The sequence below is a fragment of the Xylaria bambusicola genome (genome assembly GCF_022495145.1).
Source record: "Xylaria bambusicola strain CBS 139988 unplaced genomic scaffold F5B22scaffold_64, whole genome shotgun sequence".
NCBI lineage: Eukaryota > Fungi > Ascomycota > Sordariomycetes > Xylariales > Xylariaceae > Xylaria > Xylaria bambusicola.
Genome location: NW_025953617.1, coordinates 70225 through 83374, shown reverse-complemented (window position 1 = coordinate 83374; position 13150 = coordinate 70225). Strand labels below are relative to the sequence as shown.

Genomic DNA, 13150 nt, shown 5'->3' with positions numbered 1-13150 from the left:
AAGACAATCAGAAGAATAACGAGAGCGAGTTTATGGTAACAGATCTTCATGCACAGATGTCGACTTTGTCATGATTGGAATGTGGCTTCTTCATGCCTACTTGGTAGATACCTTGTAAGTTGCACATTATGTCCTACGTCCTGCATTACTACCTACCTTTGGGTACCTAGGTATATTGGTAGGTAGGTATATTAGAATGCGAGGTAGTTGTGTGTGTGTGTGTGTGGATGCGGAGAGAGTGAAACGATAGTTGACAACTGCGGACTGTTGTGTTTCCAATATACGTGTTTCTTACCTACTAAGTACTACCGAGCAATGCGTATTCCGTTATATATATATATATATATATATATATATATATATCATATACACAGTTATTATAGGTAGGAAGTTATGCCGTCATCACCATCTACTTGTTTACCTCGTACTACACAATGGTTTGAAGTGCACTTGGACATAAGCGCTGGTGTTCAGATGTCTCCTGTAGCTCTCTCCCTGGCGTCAGCTTTTCCTATCCCTGCTTAAGTTATCCCAGTAAGTATACTTGACATATAATAAGTATGTAGGGCGGAGGGACTAACAGAAGGTTAGATCAATATAACACCGATACCTAAAGGATAGATCAAGCTCTCATATTGCTTTTCATCTCACGCCACACTACAACATAAGCGAGCTACGTGAGTCAGTCAAGGTATTGACATGAATCAAACCCTCTGGTGTGCTTCTCTCTGCTAACACGGAATGTCGTCCTTGTCCCTGAGTAGGTACCTACATGTATGTAGGTACCTAGTTGAATGAAGAATCCAACAACAACCACAATAATAACAGCAGCAGTAGCCCAGAAGACAGGAAGACAGGACACTTGACGCTGGGCTGTGATCATTCTGTGATCATTAATCAATCAAGCTTGTACCCTATCTAAGTAGGTATCTAGGCTAGACTACCTAGTCGCTTAAAACGTACATTACATATGCTTAAGTAGCGTAAAACGCTCCCTGACCTTACATACATTACAGCCAACCAGACTGGCGGTACGCATTGCGCACATGCACTGACGCTGGCTGAGGAGGGGAGTTATGACATCCTGTCATTTCGGCGTCCGCCCAATCACAAGGCCGTCGCAAAGACACGACAACGGCCGACCCCGCACAGCGTGCTGCCCGCCCGCCCCAAGGCATCGAATAGTTGGTTCACACCAGCGAGTATTACCAGTTCCAATATGTTTTCCGCTTTAACCTGCTTACTTACTTCGTACCTAGGTAGTATCTTTAATCGGTCCTTTCTTATGACAAAACTCAAGAGGCATAGTACCTAACGATTGGGTATGGCATATGTGTGCTGCTCGCCCCTCTCTCTATGGCTCCGTCGACAGGGGATATATAGAAAGACAAGATAAATAGAGAGATCAGTAAAGCAAAGTTGATTATAACCTCGGGTTTTGCATTAAACATTTCTGTAGCCTGCTTTCTTTTCATCCGCCCAGATATGACCCCCACATGGCCCAGTGTACAGCACAGGTAGGCATCTCGCACGACCTACGGCGACCAGAATTGCTCGCTGCGTAACATCTGCTACATGGATTAATGATGGGGAGAGGTTATTATGTTTCACAGAAACAAATTTAAATTTTAAACAGCACTGCTCCTGCTCGTAAATCATACATACACACCTACCTAGGTAGGTAAAAGTGCCCCAACGCCAGTGCTTAATTAAAAGATTTCCCCTGCATCCTATGCATAATGCGTCTACGCCGTGACCTTTTGAGAAAACACAAGCTCCGAGAATGTCTGAATGTCCACACAACCGTAACACCCTATCTAGAGGTCGTACAGCCTAGGCCCAGAATGAACCTAAACAATCAACCAGTTTCCTGGTCGCCCAACTACCCGTGGCCCGGACATCTCCGTCGCGGCTGGGCGGGGTAGTGGCGGCACCTCATTCGATGTGAAGGGGGAATCAATCGTAGAGGCTCGAGAATAAACAGAGGAAGGGGGTGGCGCTATAGATCTCGGACGAGCATCAACAACGTAGTCGATGCCATCATCTGAGGCATAAGAGGGTGGTCGACGTTGAGTCGTGCGACCGCCGCCCTCGTCCCCATCATCGCCGTTGGGCAGTGGTGATTTGGCACGTTGCCAATAAATTCGGTTAGGATCTACGCGCTATAATGACGACGGCGTAAGTCAAGAGAAGCTATATGGGAGAATAGCCTTCGAGTAGATGAGATGGCTGATAATCAACTTACCACACTCTCGCGCCACAATCCGTATGCCGGAGGCTTCAACTTTGCCGTCTCACTCTCAATCCCAGCCGCCTCCTCATCTCGTGCAAGTACAACACGGATTGGCTGTCTAGGAATTGCGTATCCTGGTTGTCCATATCGGTTACTTTCAATATCTACTCCTGGCGGACCTGGTCGGCTTTTTGGTTTTACGAGTGTTAAACACAACAGAATGAGCCCGTGACAAAAGATAATGGCCGTCAAGATAATGAGAAGAATAAGCAATATGCTGAAGGCGCTGGAGTTGATATTCTTCGTGATAGCAAGGGCGAGATCTATGCTGGATAATCAGTAAACGCAACTTTCGAATGTGGACGTGTCCACAACATACATGTCGTAAGCATTGATATCAGGAATACGCCCGACACAAAACAACGCAGGATGAGTGCTCGGGCTTGCCGAGACCTGACCCACGGGAAGCAGAACAGGAATCTTTTCGGTGGCTCTTTGCGACGAAGTCTCTCTTGTGCGCGTCGCCGCCTTCTCTCATCTTCGGCGAATTCGACTAAGTGTAATTCTGCTGGATTTGATCCGCCGAACCTCGAGCGACGTACATGACGCTCGGATTCCTCTCCATTGGCCGCCCGTGCTATTTGTGGCCGAGTTAGAACCGGAAAACGTTGCAATCGGATTCGGGTTCTTGATGGGATTCCAGTTTCTTGAGTCCTGGCGGCAGGTGGCAGTTGATTCGGTATCTCTTGTGCTCCGGTTCTTTCAAGGTTAGGGGATTTGGGGCCATCATCATTTTCGGATTCATTTTCACTGGGAGCCCGATCTCGATTAACCCAACCCATTCGTCCGGGGAGCAAGTTGCGTAAGGTGAATGACCTCAAGCTACTTCGCGCTTGTCCTTCTACAACCCTAGGTCCTTGACGTTCGAGATCTGAGCCGTCCTGAGCCCGTTCCTGCCATAGCAGACTCATTATTACGAAGTTGATCTGTAGCGTAGCTGATAACAATAGGCTTATAATCTGTGTCTTGAACTATGATTATTATGTTATCTGTTGGGCTGAAAGGTCGGCGTAGAGGTGGGTACAGGCGCAACCCGGCTCAAGCAATAATACTAGAGTGTAAACAAACAAGAACAGCCTCCACAGCAGAGAACAGCTTTATGTCAGGTAAACAAATGTCACTGTTGGTTCATTAATGATTAGAGCGTGTCGTGTTTTTAGCAGATTGTCGGTTTCGAGGTCGAGCGACTCTCAGCGAATGAATGGAGCTCTGGTCCCAGGCGCGGCCGGGGAACCTGCAGAAGCGCTATGCAATAGGAACGAGTTGTTGCTACAATACGATCTGGCCTTACAGAATGAATGAAAGTGCCGGTGGATAGGTGTAAAAGAGTGCGAATACCCTAGGTATTCGATGGAACCCAGCAAAGTGAACGATGCTCGCAGAGCACGACGAAGAGAAATGGAGAGTCAAGAATGGAAGTTCAAACGAAACGGCATAAGACCGTAATGCTTGCGATACCAAGGGGAAAAGAAAACGGCGCTCGAAGCAGAAGTACCAATCTACAAGTCCCGAGAGGGCAGCAAGCAATGAGAGAAAAACGCCAAGAGGCTGGCTCGTTGGAATTCAAGGGGCCATTAACTACCCTAGTTTGTATACGTGTAAGAGAAATATGGAGCGGGAGATCATAGACGCCCTGTTGTTTGGGACGGCAGGGACAAGGCAGGGCGACGACATGGTCCTCGAGGCCCTTAGCGGGCGGGATCGTACGTGGTTGGCTATGCAGAGCGAGCCACGGTGAGGGTGAGGGGAAGAAGGGTGTGATTATTTATTGCTCATTCTTTTCGGGCTGTCTTGTAACGCTAGCATCAGACAGCAGGTCACGGTAGGCAGCATTAAGAGCGTGGTTGAGGGAGGGTGCAGCCATAACCACGATCTATACTCTAGTATGCAATACATAGGTAGACACCTACCTAGGTACCTAACTAGGTATTTGATGATATCTCGTAAATCGAAACACCCACGGTGCAGGGGGGTTCAATGGTTCCCTACTCAGTAATGCTGCCATGCAGGTACAAAGTGCAGCAATTGGTATTCGAGGCGAGATTGATCTCGTAACAAGCGCCGAGGTTACATTGATGCGTTTGAGGTAAGACATTAACGTATATCAGGGGGTGTATGAGTGTTTCAGAGTCAATCCAGAATCAACCAACCGACTCCATCTTTGGACAGCTGAGACTACAACTACGTTACCTACTATATGTATGTAGGTAGCTAGCTACCCAATAGCCATGTTAAGGGTTCAGAGAGCGTCAGGTCGGGGAATCAGCTTTCCTCTTCGGCCAGCCTCGACTCGGGATGCATATGACTAGACACCTATTTACATACCTAGTAAGTAAGTATTCAAGTGCATGGTAGTAAGCGCCGTGGTGGTGGTGGTGGTGGTGGTGTCGCGCTCGAAACATGCATAGCTAAATAACGCGCTGACCAGCCAAACGAACTGACTTGTCTGCAAATGGTCCTCGGTTCGCAACAGGCATGTGTGCGGTTTGGTTTTCGCCTGATAAAGACGTAGCAAATGCTGTTTAATAGGGGCGATTAACGATTCAGAGGTAGCCCAGAGGCAGCGGTATTACAGATTCGCGTTCCTTTATCATCTTATGATGACCAATCATTATACTACGTAGATACAGACCCATCTCGGAACCGTGGTGGGGAACCTGGGCAAACACAGGACTATGTAATAATACCCGCCACATATCCCAGCTCAAGGTTCTAAGGAGCCAGGTTGTATTCTGTTCATATTCCTGGACAGTTTTCGTAACAGCACAAAATCTCCGATTCGTTATCATGTTACTGGGTATCGAATACTTGGTGCCTTCATTCCAAGTGTTCGTTGAACTGTCTATTCTAGAGATCCCCCAACAACCCTGCAACAATAGTTATCAGATGGCTGCTTCGTTATCTCGTTTCGGATGCTAGAAAGGTGCCGAATGATTGACGCTCTCGCGTTGTAGTTACCTCCGAGGCAATGCTATATCAAGCTCGCCAAACCCAGAGCATCAATTATACTACACTCGCTAGGTCATACCTATAGTTACTTGTCTGAATGCAGAAACGACGACTTTGTGGCTCGTCATTTCACAGATTTTCCTAAGGAAGTAGGCTTGACAATGGACACAGCTTCTACTTGCGCCTAGAGGAAGCTAAACAATTGAAATGGAAGGTCTTCCTGCTTCGCGGCAGCTCTTAGAATTTCCCTTCAGACCATAGAGCGTAGCTGAATCACCGTAGCTCTCCCAGAAGCATACGACGATCTGAAGATGCTGAAAGAACTAGAGATATAATTAGTCAGGCATAATTCAACATGTTGCAAAGCTAGGTTGTCTTACTGATAGGCTCTTCGTTTGGCGTGAACTCTGCGCAGTTGACAGTGCCCTTGTGGCCAGGAAGCTTGTACAGAAGCTTTCCATTGTCATTTGACCATATGACAACAGTTCCATCTCCGGCGCCTACCGCAATCTTTTTGCCAGCCTTGTCCCAGCTTGCACGGATTAAGTTTTTCTCTATGCCCATCTGTGCTCCGTCAAAGGTTCGGATATGCCGCTCTGTCGGGGCAAAGGGTCGAACATCCCAGGTTTTCGCAGTTGAGTCGTGGGAGAAGGACAGGAGTGATTGAGAGTCAGGGGAAACGCGCAAACTGGTGACAGTATCGTTGTGACCTAGCATGGAATAAACAACAGCCTTTTTCCGCAAATCCCAGACCTTGATATCATTATCAATCCCACCGGAGTATATTTCATTGCCAGCCTCGGAGACAGCAATAGCAGTAATCGGGAAGTCGGTCTCAATATGGTCCACAGCGGTCTTTGTACGGGGATCCCAGATGCCGATAGTGCCGTCATCACTGGCACTGATTAAAAGTTCTTCACCCCGCTTGCTGATATCCATAGCGTTGATAATCTCCTCATGGCCTACATATCGCCGTATCCTAGTTCCCGACGTCAAATCCCAACTGGCGAGATGCATGTCGGCCGAAGCAGAATATAGGATTTCGGAATCTCGAGACCACTGTAAATCGAGAACTGCGCCTTTGTGACCATTCAGGACGCCGTAATTTTCGCAAGAACCAGAAGAATTCCATAACACTACCGTTTCATCCATGGTTATCAGCTACGTATGCCCAATGAAAAAGGCAGTGTAAGACGGGGATAGGACATAGCTTACATATACTCCTGTCCATAGACCCAGACGCGATCAAATTTCCAGTTGGGTCGAACTTGGCTGAGAATATCTCCCCGGAGTGACCACTCAGTTCCATGAGCGGCGCCTCAAGATTACTTGTCCTTATTGTCTGCAATATGCAGGTTGTTAATATTAAGCTCGATAAGAATAGCCAGGGGCATGAATAACGTACCGATTGAATCAAAGCACTGCTACTGGCGGTGTCATCGCGTCTCGAAAGTGCTGTGCTCGTACCCGGCTTCTGTCTCTTAACTAACTGCCCTGCCCCTGCGTCGTCGGCGGCGGGCCTCTTTTCGGCCGACATCTCATTCAGAACACTTGCTGAATTTTGGTATACCGATCGGCTTGCAATAAGGTTAAGAAAGAAGAGGCGCTTGTTGTATACAAGTTTGACTTGGGGCGATACGTGGCAGGTTAGTCGTAATTAAAACTATGTTGAAGGGGACCCCGTTTAGAGAAGAAGAAAAAAGAGAAGAGCTTAAGAATGATGGCTTCAGCTTGTTCTAAAGCAAGGCGTGTCTACTCCGTGATAAATAAAGTAACTGTACCTAGGCGAATGGGTAGAAAGAAAATCCAAGCCCCAATTGAACTAGGTAGTAACATTAAAAGTGTTGGAAGCTCAACGTAGGTAGGCCTCGGAAATATCTAAAGCGCATCGCGGACTCTACCTAGGTACGTAGTACCTAGATACCCACCTAATCAATTGAAAAGTTAGCGGAGCAAAGGATGTTCCGCAGCATCGGGGGCCTTTCATTTCTTTGCATGGAGGGGCAGCCTAGCGTTAGGTAGTACCACCTCAGTGGGTACCTATGTACATTCAGGTACTTGCTTATGCGTTCGTACACTCTCACCGCCCGATACTGCCGCCGCATCTTGCTCGCGCTCTCTAGGTACTTCATACACTGTCATCGTTGTTGTATTCTATGTTGCGCCGAAAAGGCCACCTTGTACTTTGGAACGCTGTCCATGATTTAGTGAGGCTGGACCTACAGCTCGCGAGCCGAGCATGTCTGCCAGCAAAGCTGCCCGTGTGGGCGAAGAGTAGGTTCAGATAACCCATTTCCTTACAATTTATCAAGAGTGACCCGCTGAATGATGACAGGATATGGAAGTAAGTTCATCTACCTCGGTCCGTGACCGTTATTGAGTGCGATTCTCACGCGCGTTTCAAAAGGGGCCGTGTCGACAAGGTGAACGCTGAGCTTGTCGTCTTGACATATGGCACTATCGTCGCTCAACTATGCAAGGATTTTGACGGAGACTACGTTCAGGTCAATAAGCAGCTAGATAAGATGGGGTACAATATCGGTCTACGACTGATAGAAGATTATCTTGCCAAGTCCAATACTATGCGGCGATGTAGCAACTTTCGAGAGACGGCTGATTCGCTAGCGAAGGTACGGAAGTGTCTTTGGGGAGCCCACGATCCCCTATAAGATTAAATATAACTAATTACGTACGTTTTTAGATCGGGTTCAAGATCTTTCTCAACATCTCGCCAACGGTCACGAACTGGACCAGTGACAACAAACAGTTCTCGCTCATATTTGAGGAGAATCCCCTGGCAGATTTCGTAGAATTGCCAGATGACGGCCGAGCGCAAGATGAACTGTGGTACTCCAATATATTCTGCGGTGTCCTTCGGGGCGCGTTAGAGATGGTACAAATGCAGGTCGAGGCACACTTTATCAGCGACGTATTGAGAGGCAATGATACTACTGAGATGCGAGTGTCACTGATCCGATATATTGACGACGAACTGCCGCCGGAGGACGATTAGAAATGAAATAAATATACAAGTGGGCCATAGATCGTGATGGAGGAGGTGACTACTTGCGGTTACCCTACTAGGCATACTCTGCAGTGCGCCGATTCTATGAGCTGTCCCCCCTATTTTAATGAAACAAGTTCAATTCCTAACCCGTGAAGTCGTTAACTACCGCAAGGCGACATATGATCCAGCTTAGGTTGAGATCTAGCTCCTTACTAGGCCGTACAGGTCAATACCGATCGTGTCCCTAGCCTATGTTAACCTCGACAGATTTTTGTTCATAGTACCGTAAATTACACCCCAGCGCAGGTTAGGGACAAGACCGAAATTTCACTTTTTGGGCAGGTATTTCTCTTTTTCTTTCTTTTTCTGTGATACTAGGTGCTTTTGAAGCACTAGGATTCGTTTTATGATGTCATCTAGCTTGATTACGTGTACGGGACCTTGCCGTGGAGTATGGCAACGCAATTAAGCTCCCTTCCGAGAGGCAGTGGATTGATAACGGAAAAGGAATAGATCTATTCCGTTATAATGCGGGCCGGCCGGAAGAAGGTAGCGTACCACCGGTGTCGGTCCGCCCCGGAAGCAAACCATCCCCATCGCCCACGATGTTAAGCACCTACCTAACTAGGTACCTGAGATTTAACCGACTTGTAACAGATAGCTACGGTATATCCATAATAGCTTGGAGGATGTTTTATTGGAGCGTGATGCTAGCTATAAAGACTGCCAAATGATTCAAGTGCCTGAGGCCCTGTACCATGACCCCAACCAAGCCTCAGCCGACTGAAGTTCCGACGTGGCAAAGACAAGCTCATTCACCAATTCATCGCTGAGTTCAGCTCACCAGCCCAGAAAGCCAAGATCGCTAGACACTCACTTGCTGCGAGCGCACGGTTTAGGTCAGGAGATTTTGGCTCGTAGTGCTCGCCAAAGGTCTTACCGCCAAATAGAACTTGCTATCAGTAGGCACGAAGATTACTACCCCTAGATTAGCAATTGAAAGATCAACGATCTCCTTGGCTAGAGCTTTTTGCCCTTGAGAGGGGGTCTTTGTCGCGCATGATAAAGAAGCTATCTAGAATCTCTCTACAAACTTGGCAACTCTCTCAACACCTAAGATCTACTTATATCTACATCTACTAAACACCAACTCGCGCATGCACTAACCCAGGTACGCGACGGCCCATGTACTTAGATATTCATAGGTCCCGTAGCATTTGGATCCCAGGACGCCAAGTCGACAAGGTGGAGCCCGGACTAGAATATACGCCCAAAGAACATGTTGTAAGTACCTTCAGTACCCCCTACCTACATAGGTAGGTATGTATTTCAAGGGTACAATCAGATCTTGTACCGTAATTGTTTATAAAGGTTATTTATATATTGTGCCAGTCCTTTGAAGTCAACCTAGGTGACCTGTTGATTTAGATCTTCAATACCAGCTAATAGCTTTCGCCTTCAAAGCCTACGTTTACTTTATGAGCCGACACGTAAGTTACCAAGTTACTAGAAACAAATCATCAAACCCGGTTTCATTTTAAGAACATGGGATCCCAAGTAGATAGATATGCTAGTTTCCCGGTATGTGTGTGTATGCACGAAATATTTCGGTTCTTAAACAACTAAGCTAGTTGCCATTCGTACATCTAAGGGTTACTACCCTCTTGGTTGCGTTGCCTTGGGAGTGACATCGTAAGACCATTTGCCGAACGACAGAGACCTGCCCTATAAGCAGTGACAATGTGTAATAGATCGCATTTATTTCAGTACCATTGCATATGTGATGTTCTCACATGATATCTTATGGTTGACTGCCATCCTGGTGCTTTATAGATTATATCCCGGCTTGTTATGCAATAACAGCAGGGCTTAGCAAACTACTTTGAAAGAGTTGTAACTAATAGCTCCGACCGAACATCACCCATGACTTTGCGGTCGCTTTACAATCTGGTCTTAGACATTTTGTCTCACCCTCAACAATGCCAGAAGGCTGGAGAAGCGATGTCAGTATATATCGTGCAATTGAGAAAATACAAGCATACCTGGTCAAACGGAACACAGAGACTCTTCATGCCCATGGACGGTTGTGGTTTACCATCCGCTCCCAGTTCCCGGTGCTCGTCACTTTTGGTTTGATCCTTGATCAGCTCCTCGCAAGCCGGCTCGCCGCAGAATGGAATCAACACCACGTTACGTGCATCAAGTGCTGCAACTACTTTGGTCCAATCGTCGAGAATCAGCCGGTGGGATGTGAACTCCGCGTTTGCCTTGTCGTACATGTCTTGCTGAATTTTCTCGAGAAGAGCCGGGACTTGAGTTGTTAGTTCTGCAAGCGGAATAGTGCCCTTGAAACCCGTATCACGACGAGAATAGGTGACCACAGCATTCGCTGCATCTTTTGGTCCAAACTCAAGTCGGAGGGGTACTCCCTTCATCTCCCAATCAGCGAACTTGAAGCCAGGAGTGCTGTCGAGTAAAAATTAGTAGATAGTTGGCTAGAGGTCGATGAAGTCCATGTGCCATATGGAAAGTGGGGAGGTGTCGAGAGTGTATTTGCAAGGTGGTGTGACAATCAGAAAGTCAATGTACTTACTAGCCTTCCCTGTTGTCAACCTCCGTGCGAACCTTCTCCTTCTTCAGACTATCCGCCAAGTCTTGGACTTGCTTTGCTAGGCTTTCTCGTACTTCGTTACTGGTCTTGGCAGTTATGCCCACAGGTATTATGACAACTTGATTTTTAGAAACTCGAGGAGGTAGGACAAGGCCCTTGTTATCTGAATGTATCATGACCATTACGCCAATAACACGAGTGGACAGACCCCTATGGTTTTCATGAGCATCTTGATATGAGTCGGAGAAGGAAGGAGCATACCAGGAATTCTGCCAGACAAAGATTTTCTCACCCTTCTGGTTGGGGTCCTCTACCGTAATATCAAACATCTTACTGAAGTTCTGGCCGAGGGCACTTGAGAGCGGATCAATGTTAGCACATCTTCAACAGATGCCTCAAGATACATACTGAGATGTTGCACCCTGTATGCCACGGCCAGTGGAAGGGATAAATCCTTCACAAGTCGATGTCCAATATCCACCGGCAAACTTCTCGTTTTCTGTCTTCCTATGCAAAGTATGGATAAGCAGAAGAAATACCAATGAAATCGTTAGCGACAACATACTTGCCGCGAATGACAGGCACTGCCAACAATTGCTCATAAACACCTGCGTAAAGCTCGAGGATCTCCAGAACTTCCTTAGCTGCAAGCTCCTCGGTGAGATGCGCCGTGTGTCCTTCTTGCCACATGAATTCGCGCGCGCGCAGGAATGGTGTCGTTTGCTTGGCCTCCCATCGCACCTGGAAGGCATTGGTTATGCATGGAGTAGAGACACAGCAATTGTATTTTACTTACCACAGAGTTCCACTGATTTAAGCGAAAAGGGAGATCGCGGTGGGAACGAATCCATTTCGCGTAGTATGGATACATAACGGCCTCAGAAGTCGGCCGTACGGCAACGGGAACTTCCAAATCCTTGTCACCGGCCTTTGTGACCCAAGCCAGTTCCGGGGCAAATCCTTCTACGTGCTCCTTCTCCTTCTCTAGAGACTTGGCAGACAAGAACATGGGGAAACTCGTCTCCTCTACACCCATACGCTCGATTCTATCTTGGAACCATGTTCGAATTGTGTTCCAAATATGCATCGCCGATGCTTTTCAGGGGCAATTCGTCAGTATAAGCAAGGCCTGTGACTGGGAGAAGAGGGGCCGCTCACGTCGAAGAATGTAGAAGCCTGAAATCTGCGCCGGGGATTTAGCAATCGGTTGGCTCGGTAGGTCACGCTCGCTAACCCACCTCGGTGTAGTAGTCTACCAACTCGCACTTGGTGACAACTTCTTGATACCACTGAGGGAAGTTGGCCTCCTTCGTGACAGTGATGCCACTGGTGAGAGGAACTACCGGGCCGGCCTTCGCAGCTTGCTTGCCATTTTGGTGGGCAGGCGCCATTCTTTGGTAGTAGAAAGACGGCGATGCGTTTCGTGTCTGCAAGTTGCTCTGTTCGGCAGTATCTTTATTTTTATTTTATTTTTTCAACAATACAAGAGACGTACTTCCTTGTGACTCAACTTTAAAAAAAGAAAGTTCGAGTTGGGAGCCAAAGTAGGTAGGTAGGTGGCGGGGTAGTGGGGGAATTGGAAACGCAGCTACGCTTTGAATCCTAAGCGGCGTGATTGCATATCAAGGGAAAGGTTGATGCTTATGGAAATATCTCTTGCCTACTATGTACATATGTAGGTACGCCAAATGTAGGTACCGTACCTACTTATGTAAGTACCCTAGCCCACCTAGCTTGGGGGTGTCTCTTGCCCCCCCTGCACCTTCGGTTAACTGCCTACCCCACTTACTTACACGTGCTCAAGTAACTCAATGAGACAAGCGCTCTCCCGTCCTCTTAAAATACCTGCAGAAATAAATTGAAGAGAGAGGGAAAAAAAGAAAAGAAAAGAAAGCAAGAGGAATACAGATCATCGATATGACTGATATAAAGGTTATGTAAGTAAGTTTCATTCTTTAGATATATAAACCTTTTCTGTCTTATCTTGTCCGTAGTACCACGTGTTTCTATGTGTGAGATGATTAGCTAAGATATCTCAAGGGAATACCTACTATGTACCTGTTCCCTCGTGCTGAGATATTCGCCCAGCTGGGGGCTCTTTTTGTTGGACAGAAATTAAAAGTAACTCTCGCACTGTTAAGAAGCATAGTATCATACAGTATACCCTAAATGAGGTCCTACCTACATAGGCAGTCTCTGTTTACCTACTGCCATGCCTAGCTATCAGCAGGTTTTCTATGGCATCCTAAATCGCTGTATATATGTATTTGATAGTAAACTTGTCGCATCG

The 13150-nt window shown here is 47.1% G+C and overlaps 4 protein-coding genes across 4 annotated transcripts; 1 reads left to right on the top strand and 3 right to left on the bottom strand.

Moving 5' to 3' along the window:
• Positions 1-1754: 1754 nt before the first annotated feature.
• Positions 1755-3315, bottom strand: F5B22DRAFT_484703 (uncharacterized protein). The gene is made up of 3 exons (XM_047972285.1): positions 2613-3315; positions 2246-2556; positions 1755-2162 (listed from the first exon to the last, which is right to left on the bottom strand). The coding sequence occupies exons 1-3, from the start codon at positions 3202-3204 to the stop codon at positions 1851-1853; spliced, it is 1215 nt and encodes a 404-aa protein (XP_047826231.1). The 5' UTR covers positions 3205-3315; the 3' UTR covers positions 1755-1850.
• Positions 3316-4835: 1520 nt separating this feature from the next.
• Positions 4836-7169, bottom strand: F5B22DRAFT_625764 (WD40 repeat-like protein). Its single transcript, XM_047976188.1, has 4 exons — positions 6648-7169; positions 6458-6584; positions 5623-6378; positions 4836-5565 (listed from the first exon to the last, which is right to left on the bottom strand). The coding sequence occupies exons 1-4, from the start codon at positions 6777-6779 to the stop codon at positions 5516-5518; spliced, it is 1065 nt and encodes a 354-aa protein (XP_047826230.1). The 5' UTR covers positions 6780-7169; the 3' UTR covers positions 4836-5515.
• A 312-nt stretch (positions 7170-7481) lies between these two features.
• F5B22DRAFT_651155 (BET3 family protein) lies at positions 7482-8255 on the top strand (the record flags this gene model as incomplete). The annotated part of the gene is made up of 4 exons (XM_047979418.1): positions 7482-7516; positions 7578-7586; positions 7650-7872; positions 7944-8255. 4 exons carry the CDS (start codon positions 7482-7484, stop codon positions 8253-8255), a joined length of 579 nt encoding a protein of 192 aa, XP_047826229.1.
• Positions 8256-9501: 1246 nt separating this feature from the next.
• F5B22DRAFT_625760 (prolyl-tRNA synthetase) lies at positions 9502-12434 on the bottom strand. Its single transcript, XM_047976187.1, has 9 exons — positions 12099-12434; positions 12019-12043; positions 11657-11955; positions 11426-11601; positions 11269-11367; positions 11122-11214; positions 10843-11070; positions 10292-10715; positions 9502-10239 (listed from the first exon to the last, which is right to left on the bottom strand). Exons 1-9 carry the CDS (start codon positions 12249-12251, stop codon positions 10147-10149), a joined length of 1590 nt encoding a protein of 529 aa, XP_047826228.1. The 5' UTR covers positions 12252-12434; the 3' UTR covers positions 9502-10146.
• Positions 12435-13150: the final 716 nt, after the last annotated feature.